Genomic DNA, 12854 nt, shown 5'->3' with positions numbered 1-12854 from the left:
AGGCAAAGATCATACTTTAGTGGATGGAGGCTAATGTGCCCTACCATATATCTCATGATCTAATTAGCCGTCTGGAAGTCCTGATCTGAACTCATTGGACTTGAAATTGCTGGAGAGAGAGTAGCCTGTAAGAAACAACACTCTAGCATCACCGGTCCGAAAGTGGATTTGGAGTGAGCAGTTGCAGCGTTTCTATTGAATGTTGCGTGTGCCACATCGATGTGTAGCCTTACAGACAACGGGATTGCATGAAGGCAAAAGAGGGACATTTCGAACATTGTGTGCTGAAAGTTGTAAATGATTTACTGATAGATTTTTTTATGCGCTATTAAAGTTGTAACAGTATTTATGGCTAGATTAGGTATATTCATGGGAACTTAGCAGTATTGAAGAATTCCAGATAGTTGCCTCTTATCCAGAATGACATTTAATATGTACACTTAACCATATCATTTCAATAATTAGAGAAACATTCTGAAATGCATTAGGTGGGTTCATGGTATATTTTTTTAAAATAAATAAATGTTATAAAATAGATTATTAATTGTCAAATTCATTATCAAAGAGGATTATGCCTAACACTATTAATAGAATATTGATACTTATTTCATTTGAATTAAGCCATGGCAATTGACAATATCCATCCATGCAAAACTGATAACTGCATCCTTATTTTTGTTGTTGCCATGAGAATATGAATTCTCACTGGAGTGAAAATAAAAATTTCAGTTATATTATTTAAAATTGGATTTTTGCTCCTGCAATACAGATAATGTCTGTTATTATAAATTCATTTATAATACATGAAATGAATATGAGTGGATTATGGAGTGATTTCACACAATTAGTCATGTGGACCCATAGAGATGCCAAGAAATAATTCCATATTATAAGTATTAAAGGGAGTGGGAGGAAAGAATTAAAGATGAACATTTTTTGTGTTCGCGCCTATTTTCTAGATGTTCACTTAAGATTTAATGAACATTCTGATGTGCAATTTTTACATTTGCCTGTTATTTGTCCATTCTCTCAGATTTAATTATTCCTTACTAACCGCATCCATTAACCTATATGTTGGTCTTCTCTCGAGTCCTTTATTTTTTTTTTGCTTACTTTTCATGTTCCATCCTGTCGAAGAGACATTTTAGCTATGATTATACACTTAACTCCAGTTCTTTTTGATATCTTCATTTTAAGTAGGTTTTACGAAAGCAGTAATCAGTCCCATGTCATTGATCAACAATAATTAAGGACTGGGAATCTGACACAGATCCCTGATTAAGTTGGTACCTATCGATTCGATTGTTCCGTGCTGCTGTAGGCGAAGAATTCATGTTTAGATGACAATACCATACCACATCGTACACGAGTGAAGATACTTCTGGAAACCGTGGATATTAATTAAATCGAGTGGCCAGCGCGGTCCCCCATATCTCAACTAAGTGGAATACGTTTGGGACGCAATAGGAAGATGCATTACTGCTCAAAATTCCCCTCCAGAAGACGAAGACTTTCCTTCAGAGCTATCCTTGCTCTGAAGTAGTGGATTAGTTTAACCTCAAGAACTCCTGAATCACTTGGCGCTAAGCATGGTCGACGTTGTGAGAGCTGCATCGCAGTTTAGGGGACATATTCCGTACTGAATTGTCTTTCCTCACAGTTTTCCGTAAGAACTGTACATTAATCCCTTAACTTCGTTCTTAGGAAATTTGTAACTTTTACCAAAAACGTATTACAATCTAATTTGTATTAAATTTCTAATACATTTTTGCGTAATATAATTTGTTAGTATGCTGGCAATAAATTTATATTCACATTTGGCAGTAGTCATGAAACTTTTTTCACATACAGGTAAAAATGTAGTTCGTTCTTAGGTTTTGTGCACCAGTACATTAGTATAAGATATAATCTTTCATTCAACCTTCTGAATTATGCTGCCTGCTTATTGCAAAATATATCTGCTTTTATACATCAGGTATTGATGTACATCCTACATAACATCCAGGAGGAAGCAATTCATCTAATGATCCGTCGTTTGGTCCTTTGAAATTATTTCAGCTGTTAGTCCCTTGATGCATTTTTTGTTTCTCGAAATCTTCCTCGACTTGTTTTTATACATACATAAACAGAACAGTTGTGTAGCAGCTTTTCTTGACATTCTTTATGGGCACACATTAGGTATTAAGTTGTTTCTTTTCATGAATTGTTTACTTAACTTCAACCTAACAATGAGTTAGTCTTTGCAGATAACTTCACCACATACTGCACTGTTTAAATGGAATGTCAAACATTCCTCCCGAAAAAATGCGCGAATTCAATGTATCAACAGTAATTTAGAAACAGACTTCCAAGTTTATGGAAGAGTAACTAAAGATGGAATTAGGTATTCATTTTTGCCAGAGATTATCGACTTACAAGCTCTTTCAATGGATGTAGCTTTAAAATGAAAATAATTCAATACATCTGTTCGACAACATGAAAAAATGCGCAGTGTATTTAACAGCAACTCATTTATACCGAGGTGATCCCCCACTAGCATTTCATTTACACAATGTTTCGTTGATTTGTTGACAAAAAGTTTTTGCCAAAAAACATATCAACGTAGTGTAGTATCGTTATCAGAAATGTGCTGAACATCTTAAGTGAAACATGGGCATCAAGGGGTACTATCATAGTTTGCGCTATTCAAACAATCCGGACATGTTACATCAAATTCTGTGCAAATATTTTCTCCAAGAGAAAACTGATTAGAACAGTTGTCCCACTTAAAACCGCTGATCTGGAACTTCTTATGGAGTTATGCCATAGAACAGATTTAATAATAAATTTGAAGTAAATTCGAAGTTAAATAAATCGAATCAGAACCATTCAGCTAATTTTCTTCACTGCAAACAAAAATATCTTGAGGATTTTTTTTTCCAAAGTTCATTCTTATGTAACACCAAGAAGCTAGTCGTGTGTTTAGAGTCTGCATGCAAGTTGTGTAGTTTCTCTAGATTAATAAAATATCTAATAAGATTTTAAACAGATTTTAATATTACAAATTCTGTACAAACGTCTGTATAAAACTATGTCCTTTGGTATTTGCCAAGTTTGGTCCCTAGCAAATTGCATTTCTTCCCTGACAATTGACTAGACAAAATATCACATTTTAACAGCATAATTTAGAACCAAACGTTTATCCCATCAAGGTGGATGGGCCTTCAGTCTTCGCTAAAATGCATATAAATGCACACCCTAAGGTTTTTTTTTTTTTTGGGGGGGGGGGGGAGTTGTTTATATATTAAAATAAGTTACGAAATTCGATTTTTTTCTTTTTTTTTTTTTCTCAATAGAAGTATTCCTTCCGACAGTAATTTTTACCGTAAACTTAAAAAAAAAGTTGCCATATGAAGTTTTGGGATTTGTTTGCTAAATAAATTTAAATTTAATAAAGCTATTATTAAAGCTTTAGTTCAAAACCATTACTTTAAATGTCTTTTTAAAACAAAATTGACCGTCATTTGAAAATAAGCCAACAATGGTCAAAAGAACAGTGTTTAGCACACATACATTAAAATATATATATAAGTTCGGTGTGCTTAATTGTCAATTACAATATCGTCCATTCTCAGCTTTTCTGTCGTGAAAACAATAACTGCGTTGTAGTCTTCATCGGTACTTTGGTCGTGGTACGAGTGGGCGCAAATGACAAACAGGTAATCTGTCCAACTTGGCGTGCGTCAGTTCCTGTTGTAAAATATAGGAACTATGAACACATTTCGCTGCCGTACGAGTCGATAAATGACGTCATCGACAAGCTCTATCCAAGCTTTGGGGTCGGAGTCGGTGACAGATTTGTTCACAGGATGAAGGAAGTTTTCTTCTATCCCAAATTAGCTTATGTTGCATAAATTACCGTTGGATGAGTCATGATTTGTGTCCCCGGATTTCATTGTTTGTTCTAGTTCCAGCAGCTGACCCATGAAGTGCAAATTTGGCGATATTATTGGTCTTTTACTCTTCACAAGTTTGTAGGCTTCGAACGACGTTTTCTTCGTGTGATACATGATGTAAGCGATGGTAATGGTGGCTGAACGAGATATACCAGCTTGACAATGAACGAGGACATTGCAAGAACGGGCTCTGGCATTATCTGCAAAAATATAAAAGAAAATTAGTTCCAAAGAAAAAAATTGGAATCAAATTTAATAAAGTTCATAAGTTAAGTGCTTGACATGTGGAATTATATTTTATAATTCCACATGTCAAGCACTAATTCCACATAAAATATAAAATATTTTGTTTTATAAAATATAGGAGTATCAAAGTGTCGTAATCCACCAGAATTACGACACTTTGATACTCCTATATTTTATAAAACAAAATGCTATTTCAATCAGTGTTCTAAGAATTACGGAGTAAACTAAACAGATTGGTGCTTAATTTACTAACGGAATCATGACAATTTAGGAGCATAAAAATGTGCAAGAAAATCTGTAGCATCAATATTAATCTTTCACAAAAACATTTTAAAAAAGGCACATTAACAGCAGGAATTCTTATTACGAAGAACAGATTCTATATCACAATGCATCTGAACCGCACATTAAGACCTCCGTCAAGGCTCATGAGAGGTCAAAGTTTAAAAAGATATAGTTCCATGTTTTCCTATAAAAACTTAGTTTCAACGTTTGCCACAGTCAGACAAGTTATTCCACACGCCACCATGCTAAGAACCTGCTTTTTACACCATCCATATACAACTTTCCAGAAATGGTCACCTGTTCTACCTGTGTCCCTCTACATTAATCGGGTAATTCCTCACCAACTTATGTCTCAAATCATAAGGCTCTGCAAATTGAATTTCCTCAAGTCTGTCTTCCTGTTCCACATTCTAGAGACCCAACACTTATCTAAATTCTGCAAATTTTTCTCCTATTCTCACTAATCTGTGGGATCGTCCCGTTAATTTATGGGCATACTATTATGTCAGATCTTTCCTGTAATATGCTGATATCTCCGGAAACAGGAGTCCATAGTAAGGAAGACGAGGCAGGGCGAAGCAGGAGGAACGCTAGTGAAAAATCCCAGCGATATCTTAGAATATAACGGGAAGAGCGGTTTGAAAAAGGCAAAAAGTTATGCCGAGAACAAAGTACCTTAAAAAAAGGATGTCTGTTCTTCCCAAAAGAGCTATCTGGTATTCAGTATTCACTGGGTGTGTTTGCGGAAAACAGAACGTTTCCGTGGGTTTGTTAATATTTTGTGAAATCCTTTCTATTAAACAATAGCCGAAAGGTATGCAACGGTTGATCTAAATGCAAAAGAACGTTTGCAGAACAGAGCCGAATTTGTAATTAGTTTCGTAAATTTAGATTAAAAAAAATACCATAAGTAAAAATTATACAAAATCGCTTGCATATATGCAGTTCACTTGCATTGCGAAGACTATCTACTCTTATTCTAGGTTTAAGGTTCTGTGTTGCTACTTACCAATAAATTCAAACGCTTCCCTGAAGTATTGTTTGAGATTCTGTTGACTAGTATCGACGGCTGGTAGTCGGTGGAATATGATGCCATCTTCTGGATGATAACCGGGTACCTGAGTAGTCACATTTAGCACATGGCTAACACCAAGCTCGCGTAGAGTTTTTATATCTCCAGCATCTTGTTCGTTTCCTAAATACAGGAACGGTAGTATTTGAGTGGCTTTCACATCTTCAAAGGCAGATTTTGGTTCTGGACACGGGGAAGAGGATATGGATGACTCGGAATCGGAAGGAGAGCATGAAGAACATAAGTCACTATAAAAATGCTTAAACTCTTTCCAGCCACCTAAAAAAATGAAAGATGGAGAAACTTAAGTTATACCATTTTATGCACTTATATAATACTAGCAGAATTACTATATTACTAGAAAAGCATGTTTATATGCAAAAAACAGTACGATTTTTTTTTCTTTTGTATCAACTTTTCTTATCAGCGTCCTTTTAAGTATCTACATACAATCCTTGCCTGTGCACCTTAAAGTACGATAGGAACTGCCACCGAGAAATTGAAGCAAAAGTGAAATTTTCCAGTTAATTATAAAAATTAAGTGGTGTGTGGCGAATTTATTATGTCACTACCAATGCTAAAAACCTAATATGGATTGGTTATTAATAGGGTCTAGTACCTCTGGAGACATGGCTCGCATATTCTATCGGAAGCTGAGATTGTTATTTGTTCTGAATACATGTGAAAGTTCGGCGATCTTAATTATGTCGCCAGGCTACTACTAATTTGTTTTTGAACTTTAATAAAGTTTGATGACGCTTGTACAAATATGTATAAATATATGATTAACTATGCTGCTTAAAAAAAAAATAAATAAAATAAAAATAAAATATATATATGTATACACATACACACACACACACACAACCTAATATATATGAAATATATACAGTGTATCATTCAATGTTAAATGAGTAGGCTTTGTTAGCCAATGCATAAACCCATTTCCTGTTGACATAATGATACGTCGCAATAAGTGATCGAAAGATTCTGTTGAGGTTTCCGGTAAGATTTTTGACTGAATATAATCATTTCAGATGTTCTGCACACACCGCGCATGCGTGGCCAACAAGATGAGGTAAGTATTTTTACGCGAGTTGCAAAGTAGGGTGTAAAATCGTTTCGTTTCCTGTATTCTGCGAAATAAGACTCCAAATTGGTGAAAACTCTGACTCTGGTCGGATATCGCGCCATTGTATTCACACGCAGTAGCTAATCTTATGGAAGAGGGGGATGGCAAGTGCTTCCTCGCAACTCGTACACAATCTGGATATTAAGCCCTTCAAACTTCAATCCGCTCCCCAACTTGGAAAAATTATTTCGCAGGTATACGTGAAGCAATGGTTGCTTTAACAAGGGTACAGTTTTCAGAACTTTTGAACGAGCCGTTTACAATAACTAGCATAGAAGTTCGGCGATTTCTTAGAACATCAGTTTGTCTAGATTAGTCAGTGTAAACAGAGAAGGAACCAGTTTTCAATCAATGTGTGTGTGTTGGGGGGAGGGGTACAACAGTAGCAGATAACTGGCTGAGGGAACAGTGGGTCGTAGACAAAGACTGATCTAAGGTATATGCTGACCAGGCCCTTCAGCGATGCATACCACAACTGAGTATTTAATATTAACATTTATTTATTCAATGATAAGCGACATGCACTAATCAATATTAGTTGCTCAAATGCAATTCAACAAATTCATGGTAGGCCACACAATTCAGCATGATTTTCTGAAATATAAATCTCTTTCTCGATGAGAGTCTGACTCCGGGAGAACTGATTTTCACTAGCTACTAATTCAAAAACTAAATTAATACATTCCAAAGGAATTTTTTTTAAAATGTCAGAAAACAAATTACAATGAACAATGAGTGTTCTACAAAGCGACTGTCATAATAATCTACAGAATGCTTCGAATGAGCTACAAAATTCCAACTAACCTTTCATTATCGACGGCTGTAATCTGCTTTTCCATAAAGCTTTCACCACTAACGTGATGGGAAGATCTTCGCACAGTTCGGTGGTTTCTGAAGTGTTTTCGTCGTACACTATCACATTCGTGGCGTCTTTTAATTTGTCTTTTCCCTCAGCGACTAAATCAAACAAGTCCACTTTCCCTTGAGATAATCTTCGTTTGGTTATGCGGTCTGTGCATCGCACGTTCAACGCCCCAGGAACGTGTCCCTGATTATACGCGAAAAACGGTCTGCAATCTAAAAACACAATCGACGAGGACTCCATCAGTATTTGGTCGGACATTTCTTGAGTACCTACAAAACACACCCTTGCTGAAGACATGCTGTCGAAGGAGCTTTCTATTTCATTGGCCCTGCATTTTTTTCGAGGTGGAGAAGCTGTCCGTTCCATACACGAATCACTTGCACACTCCTTTAGCGGTAGGTTCAGCTTAGTCCTACGGATAAGCGAATAGGGAATGGAAAGATTACGACAATCGAAAGGAATGCCGGGTAACTGCACTTCAACACTACCAGACATAACGTTTAGGACCTGCAAAAGAGAAAATGGCAATAAGTTTGGTTTGAAGAAAACAAATTTATAATGTCACATAACATTGGAGTAAATAGAACAAATCATTCCTTGCACCATTATAAGGGTTAACACAGTTGAGAGGGGAAAAAAAAAAAAAAAAACCGCCTAAGAAACTAAGCATATGAATGTTTTTATCCCTTCAAGTCAGTTCAGTTGATGGTGGTTCTCATTGTTCACAGACAAAAACTCAGCAAGACCTGAATTATCTGAAACTCACCAATTATATTCCGACGAAGGCGAGTATTACCAATAGACAGTTTTCCTCCATGCATAACTCGGCTTCCGAAGTTTACAAGAAAGCTGCAAGAGCAGTTCTGAACTGAGGGTTTGTTTAGAACGGGAATAAAAGCACTAGTCACCTACTGTTGCTCAGGCGCCTTCAATTTCCTGTGGGGAGTGTTTTGAATTCTTTAGAATCGGAAACCCACGGGCAACACCTAGTATGTCATCACCTCGGCGAGGTTCCAGGAGCCATATGCTGATAATGGAACACCTGTAAAATTGGGTAAGACGAAAGAAGTAACCAAATTCTGAGGGATGGGGAGGATAAGGCACATGTTTCATCCTTACAAATATTTCTATCCCTTTTCTCATTTTTAATGAGAACAAGAATAAAAGTTGCTTTTGGCTGCTGCAACGAACTTAGTAGGGGTGTATCTCAACGTCATTTGGTGTATAAACATTTCTATTTACTGAGGAAGTGCTTTGCGAGCTGATAAGCAGTCCACCGTGTGAAGGAAGTCTTATGTCGCTGATAATTAATGTTAACTTATGCAATATCTCAAAAGGCTATTTATACAACCCGTAAGAATTTTTTTTTTTGCGGATCAGTAAACGTCACCCACCAGATAATCGCTTCTAGAGCGATTTATCTGGTGGGTGACACCAGGAAGCTTCGGGAATGAGCTTTTTTTTTTATTTAATTATTATTATTATTATAAAAGAACACTATTTCCAATGAAAACAACAGAAGAAATATTTCTCCTGAACTACAAGGGTAGCACGCAATTACGTCATTGGTCAACCGAAAGTCTTTAATATGAAAGGCGAAATTGCAATTAGAAAATAGTTAAGTACTAAATATTTGTACTGTTAGCAGTTCGTCCCGAGATATTGCCAGGTCTGAAAATAATTCTCACATCCGGTTAATTAAGGAATATAAGTGTTGCCTCATCAGCAATATTTATATTGTGAGGAATGCTGAATTTCAGGAAAAGCCTTTACCCGGCAAGAAATAGTTATTTTCTTTACTTTGACATTCTTGCATTTTTTGTCCCGTGTTGTTAATTCAATCTTCTACAGCATTTTTGTATCTGGCTTTATAATTCTTTTTTTTTTTTTTTTTATCCATTTGTTGAAGATCATCACTCCCATTAGCGCGAACATCTTTAATATTGTTCGTCATTGGAAGAAGCACTGCAGTACACGTCTAGCACCTATCTCAAGGACTATACATGGAAAATTGAATAGTTTTCGTCACAATTAGAGGCTTAAAATGTAGATCCCTTATATTTTAATTAACAGTACGACAATTTCTTTATTCCCTTCCATATTATCCATAAAACCTGCAAAACAGAAGCACGAAATTGCCAATTAAACAATGATGATTTACTCCTTTATTTTAGCTTCGATTTTGTTAGTCCCACACGTGTTTCACAGACTACAGAAAAATTGATGTGGATAATGGCTCTGCTTACGAAGATCTCGAATGCGTTACCACGTAAATCTCGTGAGTTTCGCTCGTTAATACTCATCGGATCACGTTATGAAGAGGTGAGGAAGAGAAAAACCGGAGGCTTCAATGCAATACTGGGGTCATATAACCTTATTCCTAAAATTATCAGCGTGTATTACATAATACAGTCGACATTACTTACACTTTTAGTTAATTGTTCGACGACGATGTTTCACTTGCAGTGAAACATCGTCGCAAACAGGCTGTGCTTACAACATACTGGCATCATTTCTCAAAAACTTCCGCAAACATGGATGCCAGGAAAACTGCTTCAAAACCTTAAACGATTAATTTAAAGTAGCTCGAAATCCGTCCCATCATCCCGAAAAGATTTAACTCCCCATTGAAATCTTAGAAACAAAAGAAATTTCACTTGAAACTGTAGTACATCACATTTCCATTGTTTATTTCTGAGGTAGTACGCATGACCTACTTCAACGTTCAAGTATCTGTTTGTAAACAATTTCATTAATAAAGCTGTAAAATGCGAAGTAGTTAAAAAAATTCACAAACCTCTTTTCTATGAATATAAGATACTGGAATTAGAGGAGGAGGGAAATACAATGAAAGATGACAAATGGATCCTTTCGAAACTTCATGGATAAGGAAATTCAATATTTTTTGAAAGTTGATAAATATTACAATGAACGTCATTACTGAATGTGGAAAATAATGGTAGGGGATATTAACTAGCAACTTCTATAACCGGAATTTCTAGTTGATCTGGTTATGCTGCAATACTGATTTTTTTTTTTTTTTTAATACACATACATGCCCGTTAAAAGAAGTACATGTATAATATATTTGTTCAATGGGTGAGTGTACAGATTTCTACTCCGCAATTTCCTTTTATAAGCGAATGTAATAAATCGTGCGACTGATGACGTACATTATCTTGGTTTGAGATTATTGCGAATGGATTGACGTCATTGAAAAACGCAATGTTGTCGACAAACCTAACGTGGTTTTATTAGCTTTCGAGCACGAAGCGGTGCGACGTATACAACTTTCTCAGCAATATCCTCTTCCTCGTTCGTTATGTAGTAACTTAACCCAGCAGTTAATTTTTACTTAACTGACGCCTAATTTCTTTTGCTAGTCGCCTATAGTTAAATCACATTTCTAAGATGTAGCAAGGATCTTCCGCCAATGACTCCCCCCCCCCACCTATTAGAAATGTTTCAACATTGCTGACAGCTCAACTACTAACACTTTTACGAAATCATTGAGTCATGAGTTCTGAGGAGGCATCATCCATTTTTTTTTTTTTTTTTTTTTTTTTTTTTTTTTTTTTTTTTTACATTCGTTAGAACAAGAACCACAAGTTAAACAAAAGTTAATTCAAGAGTTACACAATTCAAATGATCACTGACGACCGGAAAGTAAAAAAAAAAAAAAAAAAAAAAAAAAAATGCATCTGCTCTTTCGTATATCTCTTTTGTTCTTCATCATGTAGCTTCCTCAGTGAGAGAGTATAACTTTCTATTAAGATTAAAAAAAAAAAAAATCTGAAGTAATTGGCCATCAAACATTTTAAGAAAAACTTATGAACAGACGGATATCAGCCTTATATTGTAAAAATGATTACAATAACAGTTTCGTGGAATCCAAGATTCATCGTGGAAGGTTCACTTAACACATAATATTAATGTACAACATATTTAATCTAAAACAGCAAGCAACTATCAAAGATAATTAACCGCACTCAACTCTTGTACAGAAATCAAAATAATGAATTGCGACACGCGTATTGTATCACGCACAGTGATAACTTTATATAATTTTTAGAATTGTCGGTTAGTTTCCTAGTTTTTGTTACTTTCCATTGCTTACCAGTGTATCCCTGAAAATGCTGACAGATATTAGTCAGTGAAACATGTCGGATATTAAACAATTATTTACTTGACTAACATACCGAATTAAGTCTTTAATGTATTAATACTAGTGGTCAAGAAAAAAGGTCATAACACAAAATAACGAATGTTCAAATCCTTACGACTTTGTGGATAAATTATAAATACGATAATCGACTTAAATGCAAGTAGGCATTTGTACCTATATTTCTTGAGATGAGTCCAGGAGGCATTCGTTGATAATTTCGATTAAGTTTCAGAAATAAAGTGATTTCTTAACAAATAGTAGTGTACTAAAAATATTTCTGTACTGCTAATAAACAGATAACGTCAACTTTGTTATTAGCCCGCGTACACAAAATAAATAAAAGTATTGAATATTTGCCCAGCTACATGTAGGATATACTGTTACTTACACAGTATTATTAAGTTTCCTATTTTATATATTATACATTTTTCAGTATAATCATGTTGCCTTCATTCCCCCTTCCGCCAAATATACAAATTATTGCTGACATTTATAAATTCACTTTATTATTGCTTTCTTCTTATAATTATTGTACATTGCATTGAAATCGATTATCGCAACGCTTAAAAACTAAATATATAACATAATTAAAAATATTATCTCTGTTTAATCTTCAAAAATTTAGTTAAAAACTGTACTAGTACTCACTTGGCAAATTATATGAATTCCTGTTAAGTACTGAACACAAACACAGGTATACAAGTCGAACTTTTCACACACGTGTTATACAAGCTTGCCGCTGGTTGAATATGCGAAGCGCCTGCAGCTGGTTGTTTTATTAATTCTGCTTCTTGACGTCAAACTCGTGAGTCACTCCCTGACGTCATTCGGTACCGCTACGTCTCGTCTAATCAAAGTACTATTATCTGATGTCAGGGTCTAACTAAAGAAGCCCGTTATGGTTGCAAAACTTCCATCACGTTCTTTTATGGGGCGAGAACGAGAGATAGTAATGTAAACAATTCGCCAGGTTTGTGAATGTACATAGTGGTTATGCTCAGAATATCAGTTTATTTAAATTACCGAATCCACTATGTCAGCCTCCCTTAGTTTATTTTCGTATTTTGAGTTTTATTAACTGAACACCAGGGCAAAATTCATCTAAGTTATATGTTCTTGTAAATACTGTATGTTATTGAGTTAGTACAAATAGA

The 12854-nt window shown here is 35.3% G+C and overlaps 1 protein-coding gene across 2 annotated transcripts; it reads right to left on the bottom strand.

The window, feature by feature from the left end:
• Positions 1 to 3013: 3013 nt before the first annotated feature.
• LOC150097390 (dual specificity protein phosphatase 10-like) lies at positions 3014 to 12641 on the bottom strand. 2 transcript variants are annotated; one of them, XM_090407340.1, is made up of 4 exons: positions 12349 to 12641; positions 7475 to 8042; positions 5476 to 5817; positions 3014 to 4135 (listed from the first exon to the last, which is right to left on the bottom strand). In XM_090407340.1, exons 2-4 carry the CDS (start codon positions 8028 to 8030, stop codon positions 3876 to 3878), a joined length of 1158 nt encoding a protein of 385 aa, XP_090263466.1. In that variant the 5' UTR covers positions 8031 to 8042; positions 12349 to 12641; the 3' UTR covers positions 3014 to 3875. The 2 variants fall into 2 exon arrangements, with proteins under 2 accessions (XP_090263466.1, XP_090263467.1); XM_090407341.1 differs by lacking the exon at positions 12349 to 12641 and adding an exon at positions 8302 to 8575.
• Between the last annotated feature and the right edge of the window lie 213 nt (positions 12642 to 12854).

This window comes from Typopeltis vanoorti, chromosome 17 (genome assembly GCF_054136105.1).
Source record: "Typopeltis vanoorti isolate ZY-2024b chromosome 17, IOZ_Tvanoo_1.0, whole genome shotgun sequence".
NCBI lineage: Eukaryota > Metazoa > Arthropoda > Arachnida > Uropygi > Thelyphonidae > Typopeltis > Typopeltis vanoorti.
This window is presented reverse-complemented; position numbering and strand designations above follow the sequence as displayed.

What these genes read in the sequence shown, in the direction of transcription:
- LOC150097390 (XM_090407340.1), bottom strand. Translation starts at nt 8,030, where the DNA reads ATGTCTGGTAGTGTTGAAGTGCAGTTACCCGGCATTCCTTTCGATTGT. An exon ending in ACAGCCGTCGATAATGAAAG is followed by an intron (nt 5,818 to 7,474) that starts GTTAGTTGGAAT and finishes TCATTTTTTTAG; the next exon opens with GTGGCTGGAAAGAGTTTAAG. An exon ending in GGAAGCGTTTGAATTTATTG is followed by an intron (nt 4,136 to 5,475) that starts GTAAGTAGCAAC and finishes ATATTTTTGCAG; the next exon opens with ATAATGCCAGAGCCCGTTCT.